At 51.5% G+C, this 14,755-nt stretch overlaps 1 protein-coding gene across 1 annotated transcript in view; it reads right to left on the reverse strand.

Annotated features, from left to right (window-relative positions):
- Nucleotides 1-4,432: 4,432 nt before the first annotated feature.
- The window catches only part of INO80 (INO80 complex ATPase subunit), a 133,329-nt gene continuing 123,006 nt past the window's right edge, over nt 4,433-14,755 (reverse strand). The window contains exons 30-36 of the mRNA XM_075530736.1: nt 14,320-14,478; nt 13,620-13,722; nt 12,617-12,705; nt 9,039-9,194; nt 8,644-8,803; nt 7,963-8,178; nt 4,433-5,871 (exon numbers count right to left, since the gene is read on the reverse strand). Coding sequence (XP_075386851.1) covers nt 5,654-5,871; nt 7,963-8,178; nt 8,644-8,803; nt 9,039-9,194; nt 12,617-12,705; nt 13,620-13,722; nt 14,320-14,478 — 1,101 coding nt within the window. The 3' untranslated portion in view covers nt 4,433-5,653. The remainder of the gene's footprint in view (nt 5,872-7,962; nt 8,179-8,643; nt 8,804-9,038; nt 9,195-12,616; nt 12,706-13,619; nt 13,723-14,319; nt 14,479-14,755) is intronic.

Raw genomic sequence — 14,755 nt, forward strand, 5'->3', positions numbered from 1 at the left:
TTGTTTTTGTGATGAATTACTAAGCTTGAATGTTCAATTTGTAACAATGAACATACATCCTGCTTATCAGATATTCACATGACGATTCCTAACAGTAGGAAAATTATAGTGAAGTAGGAATGAAAATAATTTCATGGTTGGGGGTCACAACCGGAGGAACGTATTAAAGGGTCACGGCATTAGGGAGTCTGAGAACCACTGCTCTAGGACATGGGAGAACGGCTCCTGTGGGTTTCTTGGGATTGGAACTCTTTGCCTGAATAGAAAGCCTCATCTTCCCCACCCAAGGAGCTGCCGGTGGTTTCGAACTGCTGACCATGTGTAAGCACTATGCCACCAGTGGGTTAAGTTTCATAATATGGGAGATAAAGTTGGGTTGCCTGGAAGGGCCAACAAACGATCCCTGAACTAACTACAAACTTTTCTTTCTTGATGTGTTTTGTTTTGTTCTTTGTCAGTGGTTTGTTGTTGTTTTGCTGCCTGGTTGTATACTGTTGCTTTGTTTTCCTCTGTCTTGTTTTCGTGCATGCTATTGTCTCCACAGGTCTGTCTAAATAAGACAGGCTGGATGAACTGTCTGGAGGAAAAACAACGGGACCAACAGTTCTGGGGGGACTTGGGATAGGGGGAGGTGAGGGAGGTAAGGAAGTGGTATTAACAAACACAGGGACAAGGGAACAACATGGGACCCAATATGGTAGTGAGGGGGGGAGTGGCAGGCCTGGTAGGGAATGATCAAGGGTAATGTTACGTAAAGAAGAGGTATAGCTGTAACCCAGGTGGGGACGGAGCATGATAGTGGGGCAGGAGGAAAGTCAAGGGAGATGGAGGAAAGAGCTAGGAGTCAAAGGGCATTTATAGAGGTCTAGACAAAGACATGTACATGCAAATATATATATGAGGATGGGGAAATAGATCTATGTGTCTATATTTATAGATTTAGTATTAAGGTGGCGGAAGGACCTTGGGCCTCTACTCAAGCACTGCCTCAATGCATGAATACTTTCTTTTATTAAATTTGTACTCTATGATGCTCACTCTCCTGACACAACTGCTGAAGCCAAAGCGGGTGAACAAGCAAATGTGGTGAAGAAAGCTGATGGTGCCCGGCTATCAAAAGAGATAGCGTCTGGGGTCTTAAAGGCTTGAAGATAAACAAACGGCCATCTAGCTCAGAAGCAACAAAGCCCACATGGAAGAACACACCAGCCTGTGTGATCACGTGGTCCCGAAGGGATCAGTTATCAGGCATCAAAGAACAAAAAAAAATCATATCATTGGCTGCACAGCTCCATGATACGATCGCCGAAGACAAACGGGTGCATATGCAAATGTGGCGAAGAAAGCTGATGGTGCCCGGCTATCAAAAGAGATAGTGTCTGGGGTCTTAAAGGCTTGAAGGTGAACAAGCGGCCATCTAGCTCAGAAGCAATAAAGCCCACATGGAAGAAGCACACCAGCTGGTGCGATCACGACGTGCCAAAGGGATCAGGTATAAGGCATCATGCAATATATATATATATATATATATATATATATATATATATATATATATATATATATATATATATATATATATATATACCATAGTGAATGAAGGGGGAAGTGCAGAGTGGAGACCCAAGGTCCAAGTGTCGACCACTGGAGATCCCCTCATAGAGGGTTTTAGGAGAGGAGATGGGTCAGTCAGGGTGCGAGGTAGTACCGATGAAGAACACAGCTTTCCCCCAGATCCTGGATGCTTCCTCCCCCCAACTACCATGATCCGAATTCTACCTTGCAGGACTGGATAGGGCAGAGGTTGTACACTGGTGCAGATAGGAGCTGGAGGCACAGGGAATCCAGGTCAGATGATACCTTCAGGACCAGAGATGTGAGGGGCGATACTGGGAGAGTAGAGGGTGAGTAGGTTGGAAAGGGGGAACCGATTACAAGGATCCACATGTGACCTCCCTGGGAGACGGACGGCAGAGAATGGGGGGAAGGGAGACTCCGGATAGGGCAAGATATGACAAAATAACAATCTATAAATTATCAAGGGCTCATGAGGGAGGGGGGAGCGGGGAGGGAGGGGAAAAAAAAAAGAGGACCTGATGCAAAGGGCTTAAGTGGAGAGCAAATGCTTTGAAAATGATGAGGGCAAAGAATGTACGGATGTGCTTTATAAAATTGATATATGTATATGTATGGATTGTGGTAAGAGTTGTATGAGACCCTAATAAAATGTAAAAAAAAAAAAAGTTGGGTTCCCTGGACAGGGTTTGCTGGCTGGGGTGGCCATTCATCTGACTAGCCGGCTGGAAGGTACTGGACAGAGTCGGTCCAAGGCCTAAGGAGGTATCACCTACTAGCGTTTCCCAGAAACTCACCCATGACTCCCAGAAACATGATCTGCATTTTAACAAGATCCCAAGGCGATTAATTTGCACAAGAATGCTTTAGGAATGGCTGCCAAGTTTCAAGTGCTTCTCTTTTTTCTTCCCAGAACTCTTTGGGGGTAACAAGCATAGTTGCCAGTTGGCTTTGCTTTGGGGTGAACTTGCGTTTAGCGGCCCGATGCATAACCACTGTACCACCAGGGCCCCTAGACAGCGGAAGTCCACTAACAAGTCTAATACTCTCCACTGTTTGATGGGGCTTCAAAAAGTTCATGAAACTATTCCATTGCTTTTCTATCCCATTTCTCCTTGAGTTTTTCGACATCCTCTTGCACAGTATAAGGACACTTGACAGTTGCTCTCATGACCAGGTGGTCTGGTGTGGTGGACACGGAGGGCCAGCAGTGAGGCTCCATGTGCCTATTTCTTCTGCAGACACCAAGGCTTGGATGGCCAAGGACACCCAGCTCACAGCCGAGCGGGCACCACCTCCCTTGCCCAACCCAACCCTTCAGGACCAGACAGACCCAAGCAAGTGGAGGGATGGGCCTCTGAGGAGTCCCGGTGGGTCAACACAGCCCAGGCAGGGACACTGGGACAGCAGCCCCATCGAGAGCTGGAATTGTCAGGGCCCTTTCTAAAGACGCCTGGCGAGTGTGACTGGGAATGGCTGAAGGGTCTGTCCTCACGGTGCTCTCGGTGGGCGGCCGGGGCTCTGGCTTGCTAGGGCACCTTCCTGCTTCTTACTCCATGTTCTGCATCAGAGGTGGTTCTCCATGAGACACTGGCCAGTCTTCTAAAAGTAGGCCACTTGGACTTGAGTCCTAACTTGGGGACTGGGCTCCCGATGTTAATGAGCTTGTTACTTTCAGGGTCTGCTCTGACTTGGGGCCGGGCAGGTAAGGGGCTCCTGGACTTGGGAGCTGGGCACAGCCCACCGTGTGACTCGCTTGGCTTGCGTTTTGCTCAGGACTGAGCTGCTAACATGAAGGGAGAATGGCAGGGTAGTGTCCAGGCCCAGCAACAATGAGACCTGAGGCTCTGGAAGAAACTGCACACACTTGTTAGGAGCGGGCACCAGGTCGTTCACATCTGCGCTGGATTGTGCCAGGGTCTCGAGCTGCCAGCGCCCTAGAGGAGGCCACTGCCGGCTGACCCTGGCAGAGTCAGCAGTGGCGTCACTGCGGGCCATGCCGAGGTCACATCCGATGGGGTCTGCTGACCTGTAGCCACAGTGGTTGGGAAACTGATAGGGGTTTTTCTGGGTCAGGCCTCAGGAGACCTCAGTCAAGTTCACCAGCAAAATAAGACACCCGCCCACCTATTTGCTAGTGCTGGCCAGAGGTCCACAGATGGAAGCAAGGCTGCCCGTGCTGCCCTGACCGGTGTGACGTGCAGGGCGAGCCCCGGTTAGCAAAGCCACACAGCTGACCGGCACACTTGGGAACAGCGTGAGCTCTGCTCAAAGCTGACGCAAGAACCGATCAGTGCTGGAGCTCCAGCGAGCACTAGCGTGCTCTTCCTTGCAGTTCCGGGAGCCAAGTTTGTGAACCTGGGCGTCTCTGGAATCCCCCAACACATGCCACTGTTTGTTTTCCCGACTCCTCAGGGCATCGCCTCCTCTGCGTCCCCGTCACGGGACACTAGCACTGCAGTCAGTTGGACTCAAAGTACTGGCCCTCAAGACGGGCTGCCTTCTGGTTGGACAGAAGCGTGTGCACACAAGTCACAGTTGTGGAGCTGGAGACGTCCCGACTGCCCACAGCGGGGGAACTGGGGTTCTGATGACTGCTGTGGGATTCTGCTCGAGGGTGGACCGGGCCAAGCGGTCCACACTGACGTCCTAGAGTCCTGACCCCGATTCACACCTGAGGGGCTGGCTGGCCCTGCAGGACTGGCTCTTGACCAGGCCTCCTCCCACTCACTGCTCTGCTCGGTGAAGCCTGTCGGAGGCACACTGCTGCCCCACTAACACCTGGTCACAGGAACACTGCCCCCATTCGCAACAAGAGGCGCTGCAAGGACCACACAACACGCCGATTTACATAAAATTATCTCACTCCATTTTATTTAAGATTTTTCTCCAGTTAGTAAAAGAAAGATGTGTCTCTCTTTATACATATGTACAAGTTCAGTTATAAAAATAGACAGCACATTCAAAGAGAAAAAAGGCTTGGCGTTTTTCTGATTCCCTCTAAACAGCATCTGTACACAGGAGTCTGGGTCTGGGCAGGAGAATCTTAATGATTTAAATTAAGTGATTCCCCCACACCTCTTACTCCAAAAAGGTTTTAAAAATCAATCTATCTAAATTCAGTTCCGCGATTTTCAGGTGTGCAAATTAGAGGCTGGCCCACCCAGAAGCACCTGCTCCACCAGGGGGCCCATTAGACTGGGGGCAGGTGGAGACACCTCCCCTGGGACCACCGGCCTCTGCCTCCCGGAGGTGGGAGAGCTCGGGTGGAGGGTCGGGGCCGAGCTCGCCCTCTCTCCCCCTCACTCCTGCGGCCCCTTCCTTTCTCAGTGCAATACAGACAGTGCATACAGCCAAGCAGGGGCTGAAGGGCAGGGGGTGGGGGTAGGGAGACTGTGCATTCGGGAAGAGTGAGGAGGAGCCTGCAGGGGGCAGTGAGGACGTCCTGATGAATGAGGTGGCTCCTGGTCTCAGGACTGGCTGCTACTGTTGCTGGTGGGACCTGAAGGTTCTCTGATGTGAACCACGCAGGTCTGGGGAGGAGGGGCTGGGAACCAGGTCCTCCAGCCTCTGTCTTCCTGACAAGCCACCACCTTCTCACACTCGCTGCGCTTCTGTGATGATGCCCTGGCCGAGGAGGCCTGGCGAGGTGGCCAGAGAGCATGGCGCCAGGATGTGATGGCCTCCCCTAGCAGCCCTCGGGCCGTTCTTCAGAGCAGCACTCCCAGAACCTTGGTAAGGGACATGGCCAAGCCCGAGTGGCATGGGGCTGGGGTGGCGTGCCCGAGCATCTCAAAGGGCCGCCACCAGGCCCTTCCCAGGCAAGAGGGTCAAGTTCAGCTGAGATGTGTTGGGGTTGGTTCCCGCCCCTTCTTCTTTCTGGCAATGCCCGAGCTTGTCTGAGACACAGGTGAGGAAAGTGCTCATACCTGCCACCTGCCTGGCCCTCCTGGCTGCACCTGGCCATCTCTGCCCTCTGACTTGGGATGTCCTATGTTGCACTGGGCAAGTCCTCTAACCACTCTGCGGGCGAGGATTCTAGGCCCTGGTTTGGTTGAAGGAAGCCAGAGGACCCAGGGGGTTACCGCCCTCCAGGGGGGTTGGAGCCTTTGCTCGGTCTCCGGACCAGGGAATCCGTGGTCAGGCTGCTGGTCAGGTGGAGGCTCTTGGGAGTCCCAGGGACATTGTTCCCTTTGCTTAAAGGGGAGCTCAAGGGAGAAGAGGCGCTTGAAGGTCCAAAGTCAGCCAGACCAGCCGTCCGAACAAGGGATGTCTGCAGAGGGCTGCTGGCGGAGATTCCTGGGGGGGAATGAGACAAGACACGTGTTAGCAGCTGTCTGCAGGTCCTGCCAACATCTTCCCAGCATGCGAGTTGAGCTGGTTCTTGCTGTCACTGTGTTCTCAGTGCTCAGCCCTGACCCACTGCCTTGTCCCCATGGAGTTTAAGGGCAAAGTATCCCCAAGAGCATCTGCAGAGGTGGAGCTGCGACTGACCTGACTCTCATGCGCAATTTTTTCTTTTTCTTGGGACACCACTGTGAAAAGCTGCTTCCTCCTCATTTCTGAAGATAGTTTCCAGGCCTGGTTGGTGAGTGATGGCCAACGGGCGCTAGGCGTCCCACTCTCAAGCCTGGGCCTGTGCTAATGCTGTCCTGTGTTGGGGGAAGGCACCCCGCTCTCTAAGCCTTGTCACTGCACCTGGAGACTGAGTTGAACCCCGCCATTGAGGGTGATGGCTCTGCTGCAACAGGAAATTCCTTGTCACCTGCAGCCAAACCCACAGGCATGGACTGGGACCCCACTGCTTGCTTCATGGGTGCTGGTGTCACTTCTCACGGCCACTGTCCCTCCTTGCATCTGCCCCGCCCTTTCTCCAGGCGCAGCTACCAACCAGTGGCTGGGTCCGTGGGACACCCTGCCACCGGCTCCTCCGTCCCTCAGCCCAGGTTTCCACATGCAACGCGCAGCTGCCACGTTTTGTCCCACCCACGGGTGAGAGCCCGTCACAGCCACCTTGACAAACTGGCATGACTGATTTCACAAGAATGCAATGAGCTCGCAGAAAGCTAAACAACACTGGGCTGGCCTCCACATGTCTACTTGCTGAAGGACTAAGTGCAGACAGGGTCTCAGTCACAGAGGAGCGGTGAGCTGACGCTGACTGACCCTTTTCTATAGGGCAAGCACTGCCTACTCACGGACCCGTTCCCTTCTTACAACCATCCCAATGGCTCAATCTGCCCCCATGTTTCACCAGGTAAAAGACCCACCGGTGAGCTGACACCAATCTCCCTTGCCACTCTCAAAAGCCCACACACCACTGCGACCACTCTCCTTCACCTGGCCTGCTGGGACAGCGCTGGCCTTCTCAGCTCTTTGGGCCACAGCCTGGCCAACTTCTTGCTATTGATCTACAGCCCCACCTAAGGCCTTTCCCAAAGGAGCGGTTCGTGCGCTACGTACATGCCTGACACAACCTTGCTGCAGCCGTCAGTATGGATGACAACACCATAGAAAGTGAGCCAAGGTCCCACAAGTGACCCAACAGACCAGACCACGGTAAACTTGACAAAATACTGACGTGGTCAAGCGTGTAGTTTCACTTGGATCTATACAAGGAGCAGTCCAAAACCCAAATGATGCAATGCACCGGGCAAGTCTGACACACCCGCCCTATGCACAATGTTAAAGCAGCAAAGATGTCACTCTTCGGAGGAAGGTGCTTCTGATCCAAGCCATGGTTTTCCCAGGGTCTCCCATCAAAGTGCAAGCTAGACCACGAATAACGAACACCAAAGAATTAGTGATGGGTAAATCACATCACACGCAGCATGGGTTGCATATCTGTCCTGGAGGAGGATAGTCTGGGAGCTCCTTAGAAGTGAGGCTGGCAAGACTTTATCTCACATCCTGTGTGCTTCCAGGAGACGAGGCCCTGGAAAAAGACACCAGGCTTGGGAAAGCCTGACACCTGGGCGCCAAACACAGCAAGGGCTGACTGGGAGCATGGCCCGGGCTGTGCACAGGGCTGCCATGAGTCACGCCTGACTCGACAGCACTCACAAGCACTCCACCTAGAAATGTGAGCCACGCTGCCTCAGAGGCCTGCGAAGCGGCTCTCAGCTCATCAGTTCTCAAAGCCGGGACAGTCTGGATGCGGACAGTAGCACAGCCCGAGAGTCCAGGTCACGCCTGTTCAGTCACCCTCCATGCAGCGGAGATGGTGGACCAGGTCACGAAGGGCAAGAGGAGAGACAAGACCGTCCAGGGGTCAGACACAGGCCTCAACCTGGGTCCTGGGCAGTAGAAGCCGGCCTGAGGGTGGGCACCGGGGGTGGTATTCCCCCTCTCCCTGGCGGAGTGGAGTCTTGGCCCGCTGGGCCTGCGCACCTTTTGACACGTTGTATCCGTAGGCAGCGTAGGCAGCTGCTGAGGCGGCTGCAGCCCCTGCTTTGGCGCCCGCCATGGCAGCAGCGCTGCCTGCGGTGGACTTCCGGCTCCGGCCCTTCCCTGCTCCTTTGGCGGCGCTTCCGGAGCCTTTGGGGCGGCCTCGGCTGCGAGCTGAGTGGCCCCGTCCTGCAGCTGGCATTTCCTGAATGGAAATTCCTGTGGGTACAAATGGGCAAAGAGGAGAAAAATGAAAGCTCTCCGCACGGTGAGCTCAGCGTGCCTTGGCAGGCAGGCTGGCTCTCAGGGCGTGTGGACTCCAGGGAGGCGGACACCTCATTTCACGGGTGGGCGACCCAGTTACTGTGAAGTCCAACAGCTACAAACAGGCTGGCACGTCAGCCCGCCTCACTGAAAGGCCTGCTGTCACCTGCCCTCCGGCCCACGCAGAGCCAGCCTCTCCCGAGATCGCTCGGAGGCAGCAGCTAGCCTGGCCTCGCACACGGAGCAGACGCCCCAGAGCCAACGGTAATTAACAAGAGCAACACGGGACGGACCGTGGACGACAACCTGTCGCCCCTTTCACTCAGCAGGGCCACCGCGCTCACGGTCCCGTGCACCATGCGCTCTTCTGCAAAGACGCCACCACGCCCTCACCGCCCGCTCAGCAGCAGTGTCACTCACCGTTCACGGTGTCTGACACGGAGCCCGTAACGGAAGCGGGAGAGTTGGTGGCTCGGGACTGCGGGGCTGAGGAGGCCGGGTCATCCACAATGACCAGCATGTCGCTGCTGCTCTCATCGGGGGGGATGGAGCCAGTGTGCAGCTCACTGCTGATGGAGATCTAGAGGAGGCATGGCGCACGCGTGATCACTACCAGTTCACGGTGCCGCCAACACCCACTGCAGGCACTGCCCGAGGCCCCTGCTGCGGCTGAGAACGCGCCTCCCAGGTCTTGCGCCTCCCTCTACTTCCCTATATGCCGCTGACAGATCTACACAGAAGCCCAGCCTGTCCTTGCCTACTTTCCTCCTCCTGGATTTCAAGGCCTTCCCTGAGGAGGGGCACTCGGGCCTCACCTCACTGAAAGGGCTGGGCATGGCCGAGTCCACGCTAACGAAGGAGTCGTCCCCGTCTGCAGAGAGGTTGGAGTTATCAGCCGAGGGGACGAATGGGATGACCAGGTTCGTGCCTTCCTTTCGCCTTTTTCCATCCAATTCGTCTTCCTTTTTCTTCTGGAAATGCACAAATCAGGACACATGGAAAATGCATAAGGACCAAGAAGACTGGGGTGGGATGAAAGGATTACAGAATTTATTAAAAAAAAAAACAAACCCCAAAAAACCAGACTTATACTGGGGGCTCTCACATCTCATCACAATCCATACGTTCCTCCAGTGTGCCAAGCACATTTGCACATATGCCGCCATCATCATTTTCAAAACATTCTCTTCTCACCTGAGCCCCTGATATCAGCTCCCCATTTCTTCTCCTTCCCTCCCCTAGGAACCTTTGATAAGATATATTTTTTCCGTATCTTTCATTGTCCTCCGTTGCCACTCACCCACTTTTCCATTATTCGTCCCCCTGGGAGGGGATTCTAGGTTGATCCTTGTGATTGAGTCCCCCTTTCCTTGCACCCCCCCTAAAGGATTTTATTTTCTATGAACATCTGTTGATTTGTTAATTTTGAGTTAGCTCACATGGAAGGAGGACATCTAAAAGAGGCATTGCCCTTGAGTGGATTCCAACTCACAGCGAGCGACAAGGTTTCTGAGGCTGTACATCTTTATAGATGGCAGCCAGTCTCTTTATTCTGGGAAGTGCTGGTGGATTTGAACTGTCAGCCTTGTGGTTAGCAGCCTGGCACTTACCAGGGCTCCTTAGGGAGGAAGGAAAGAAGTGGCTTAATATGAATCTAAAGGTAAGGCAGCCTAGAAGCCAGTGCCCAAACAGCAGCCTAGCACCGCAGTCAGGCAGGCACACTCAGAAAGGCAAGGCCGTGCTTTTCATATACTTTATTCACATTTATCTGAATGGTCTTCTCTTTAGAAACGCCCCCATGAAACAACCGGTAGCTTCGTATCCAATGGACAAAGGGTTGTCTGAGTCACAGGTTTTCAACTCTGAAGGGGTGAGTGCTCAGCTCTCTTCCGTAAGGCTTTGTCACTGACTAGAAATCTGGAGCCACAAAGTGAGCTTGGGTACTCTACACCAACTGTGCTTGTGCCCACACTTCCGACGGGATCGTGCTTTGTGCACCTGACACGCCCACATTGTACTAGAAGGAGCCCTGGGGGCAGCGGGTCATAGCAGGCCCCCAGGCAGGAGAAAGAGGAGGCTCTTTACTACTTCTCGGAACCCACGTGGGCAGGGTGCGCTGTCCTAGAGGGTTGCTATGAGTTGGAATTGACGTGATGGCCGAGTTTTACTGTGTACCTACCTTACAGCTCATCAAATGTAGACTCTGGGACTCCTCCAACGTGCTACATGGGAACACCAGCTTTCGTTTGACATTGTCTCCAAACGTTAAAGCCGTTTCCTATGCTGCGCAGTCCTAAGTGCAGCCCTGAGGGGTAGTGGCTAGATGTTTGGCTGTGATCCGAAAGGTTACTTCTCGGGAGAAAAACGGGCTTTCTCCTCCCGTAAAGAGTTACAGCCTCAGAAATTCACATGATCACTTCTACCCTGCCCCACAGGGTCGCTCTCAGCCAGCATCGACTCGATGGCAGTGAGTTTGGTTTGGTTTGAGGTTAAGCGTGGATATCAGGAAGATGACCTCCACTTAAAGTAAAATGTTTTAGGCAGTGGCATGACAATTCTGCTTTAGGCAAACCAACAGGCCAAAGAAATGGGTCACATACAAGGGTACATGGCAGTGGGACGGAGATGCGTGAAGCGCGGGTGGCTACCTTGTTCAAGACTAGGGCTCATCTAGCTCAGAAGCAACACAGCCCACGTGAAGAAGCACACCAGCCTGTGTGATCATGAGGTGCCGAAGGGATCGGGTATCAGAAAAAAAAATCATATTGTGAAGTACAGAGTGGAGACCCAAAGTCCATTTGTAGGCCACTGGACATCCCCTTACAGAAGGGTCTCAGGGAGGAGACGAGCCAGTCAGGGTGCAATGTAGCAACGATGAAATATACAACTTTCCTCTAGTTCCTAAATGCTTCCTTCCCTCCCACCTCACACTATCATGATCCCAATTCTACCTTACAAGTCTGACTAGACCAGAGGATGTACACTGGTACAGATAGGAACTGGAAACACAGGGAATCTAGGACAGATGATCCCTTCAGGACCAGTGGTGTGAGTGGCGATACTGGGAGGTTGGAGGGAGGGTGGGTTGGAAAGGGGGAACCGATTACATATAACCTCCCTGGGGGACGGACAGCAGAAAAGTGGGTGAAGGGAGATGTCAGACAGGGCGAGATATCACAAAATAATAATTTATAAATTATCAAGGGCACATGAGGGAGAGGAAAAATGAGGAGCTGATTCCAGGGACTTAAGTGGAGAGCAAATGTTTTGAGACTGATGAGGGCAATGAATGTACAAATGTGCTCTACACAAATGGTGTATGTATGGATCGTGGTGAGTTGTATAAGCCCCTAATAAAACGATGAAAAAACCCAGAAACAAACAAAAAGAGTAGTGCCCAACCAGGGCTGGTGAAGATGAGAAGCCAAACCCAGCAGAAAGTACTAGGGCGCGCTTTCTGGGAAACAGGAAAATGGGGCAACAGCAACAGTCTGTGACATGGAAGACGGAGAACCTGTTGGACAAGAGTGTATCACGATCAAAGGTTTCCCTTCAGTTTAAATGCCAGTAAGACCAGGGATAAGAATGACTGGTGTAATGCTTTGGTAGAAGGAGTAAGAAAAAAAAAAAAAAGTAGGGAAATCACACCCTACTATGTATCTGGCTTACTAGGCTGAAGCAAGAAAAATCAGAAGGGAGACAAAAGAGCCTATATTCTTGGCATGTACATGCACTGAAGAAAAGTGGAGGGAAACATTGGCCAAGGATTTATTTTTCCAGTGATATAAAACTCTGATTGGCACACAGGTTGAGTTATGGTGGAAGGCCTGGCTTCAATAAACTCTTGGGCTCTTTCTACAATCCTGTGATGCTGATTCCTGGTGACCCCGGGGACAGGGTACACGTGCCCCTGTGCGTTTCTCCAAGGCTCTGACTCTTTGCAGGAGAACGCCTCGTCTTTCTCCTGAGGAGCTGCTGCTGGTTTTGAACTGTTGACCTTGCAGTCACCATACCTGTATTTAGCCTTACACTGAATGGCCCAAATGATTTTCAGAGTTCAACTATGAAGACAGGGTGGGTCTGTGTGGGATGCACGTCTCTCAGGGCTACAGGACTCTTGGGACACTTTTCCTGATCAAATGCCGACTGGACATTATTGTTGCTAATCACAAAGATTCAGAGCAGGGGGTGGGGTGGTGTTGGAGGGAAGCTGATACCGAGGGCCCAAGTAGAAAGGAAATATACAATCCATTGACATAAGGGTTGTTACAAGAGCTGTAAGAGTCCCCAATAAAGTGATTTATTTAAAAAAAGGAGTCAGAGCCAGAGCTCTAACAGATCTGAGTAGCCCTATCAGCTGGCACCTGGTCTGGAAGCGCTGCCCCGTCCATACCTTTTCTGCGTACTTCTCCCGCTTGCGCTTGCGCTCTTTGACTCGATTGGTTTCCTCCTGCTGCCGCTTCTCTTCCTGTCGCAGTCGCACTACCAAGAAAAGCAAGTCAGAGCTGAAGCCTCCTGCCGGCACCAGCCAGCCTTCCGGGCATGTTTCCCCTGGCACTTGCAGGAAGCCGCACAACAGAACGAAGTTCTTAGAAAGAAAACGGACTTAACACGCTTTTGTTAGCTGGATCCACTGCTTACGGCTTCTTGAAACCTGCCCTTTATATTCATGAAGCCATCATTTAATCCGAGTTGTACCCTGAACCACAGGCAGCCCGATCTTCTGCTGTGGACGTGCCAAGTGCAGCTTCTTGCTGTCTCAGGCAGACAACTTGGCTTTCTTCCTTGGAGGAAGAACCGGCCTATTGGCTCCTGGACAGCTTGTGGGGTTCAGTTTAATGAGTAAGGGCCTTTCCTTGCCTCCCTGAACCCCTTTTCTGCCCAGACTTTCCACACCTCTACATGAAGCAGACCAAAAGTGGCTGTAGAGATACCACAGGCTTTTAGAAGACGAGAACCATGAACTTGGCTGAGGAAATCTTTGGAAGGCTCCCCGTTTTGTTTGAAATGTGTTCTCAAATGGCCAAAAATGTACAGAGACTCTATGTGTTGGAGCAGGGTACCCCCAGAGAAACATTTCTCAGTAGCAGGACAGAGGAAATGGACAGCTGCTGGGGAGTTGAGGGACAGGAAGACTTTCTAAGGCAAGTTGACATTTTATTGGCTGTCATATTTGGTTTTGAAATACATGTGAATTTTGCCTTTTACTACACAAACCTTTTACTACTAAACCCTTGTTTCAATTTTAATATGAAATACTAATAGAAAAAGTTTCTCCCCAAATTAAGTCTGGCTGTGCCTACTCTTGGCACACAAATACAAAGCCCCACTTCTATTTTCAGACGTGTGAGCGACATCTTTTACAGGGGCGAGAGGATGAAGATCAGAGTACGTACATTTCTTCTCCAACTCTTCATCATCCAGCAGAAGACTAACCACCTCTTTGGGTTTCAAGGTATCAGGTTTGAAGTTCCCGCCAGAAATCACCATCCGCTGAATCTGAACCAAAGCAGATCAAAAGATCACTTCCAAGCATTTATCCCTACGTGGTGAACATCCAGCAACAAACAAACAATCTGTGACTCAGCTAAGGCCTCTGGTTTTCCTATTCTTGTTTAATCTGACTAGCTCATTCCGATTGTCCACTCAACAGAAAGAACAATGGGGACTTCCACACTTAGGGTTGCTGGCTTCTCCAACAAACGGAATCAGAACAGAAATAAAATAAGAACACCAAAAGAGAGCACTTTCTTTGGAAACTCATAAACTTGGTATACACTGCAGAGGGCGGTCAAGTTGAGGCTATCAAGATGCAAGCCCAAGTGCCATTCTTTCTTGTTTGAAAGACTATGTCAAAACATGAAGTCAAACCTGTGCAGGTGTTGAAGTCTGCACATGAACAACAGCTGAGTCTTGGGGACAGGACTCCATTCTGGTGGCAGCTGTACTTGCTACCGTACCTAATCTTACTGTATTCCTGAATCCTCAGAAATCCTAGCTCCTTCACCATCAATGAAAGGTGAAAAACCTTCATTGAGTCAAGGTGATTGAACTTTCTGTTTTCGGTATATATTCATTCCTTTGCCCTGTGCTCACCTCGCTCTTCTCCTTGGCCCTCTGCAGGATGCGCTCTTCAATGGTGCCTTTGCAGATGAGTCGGTACACAGTAACCTGCTTTGTCTGCCCCAAGCGATGGGCCCTGTCCATGGCCTGCTGGTCCACAGTGGGGTTCCAGTCACTATCATAGAAAATCACCTGCACAGATAAGAATACCGCAAGACTGAAGCACTCTCTGGGAAGGGCCAGGGACTCTGAGAGCAGCCCAGCCACTCACCAGTTTGTAATAAGAGTCTGAGGTTAGATTTCTTTCTATTATAAGATGGAGATGATAATAACTCATAAGACTAAGCTTTTCTCTCCTTCACTTGCGATAGACAAAAAGACATGCTCCTGTTTTTTGTTTGGAAGGGTGTTTGTTTTTAAAAAGTTATGTTGATAATTTTCCAGGTGTTGTTTAAGTGCTTTACCTGTA

This window comes from Tenrec ecaudatus, chromosome 14 (genome assembly GCF_050624435.1).
Source record: "Tenrec ecaudatus isolate mTenEca1 chromosome 14, mTenEca1.hap1, whole genome shotgun sequence".
Lineage (NCBI taxonomy): Eukaryota > Metazoa > Chordata > Mammalia > Afrosoricida > Tenrecidae > Tenrec > Tenrec ecaudatus.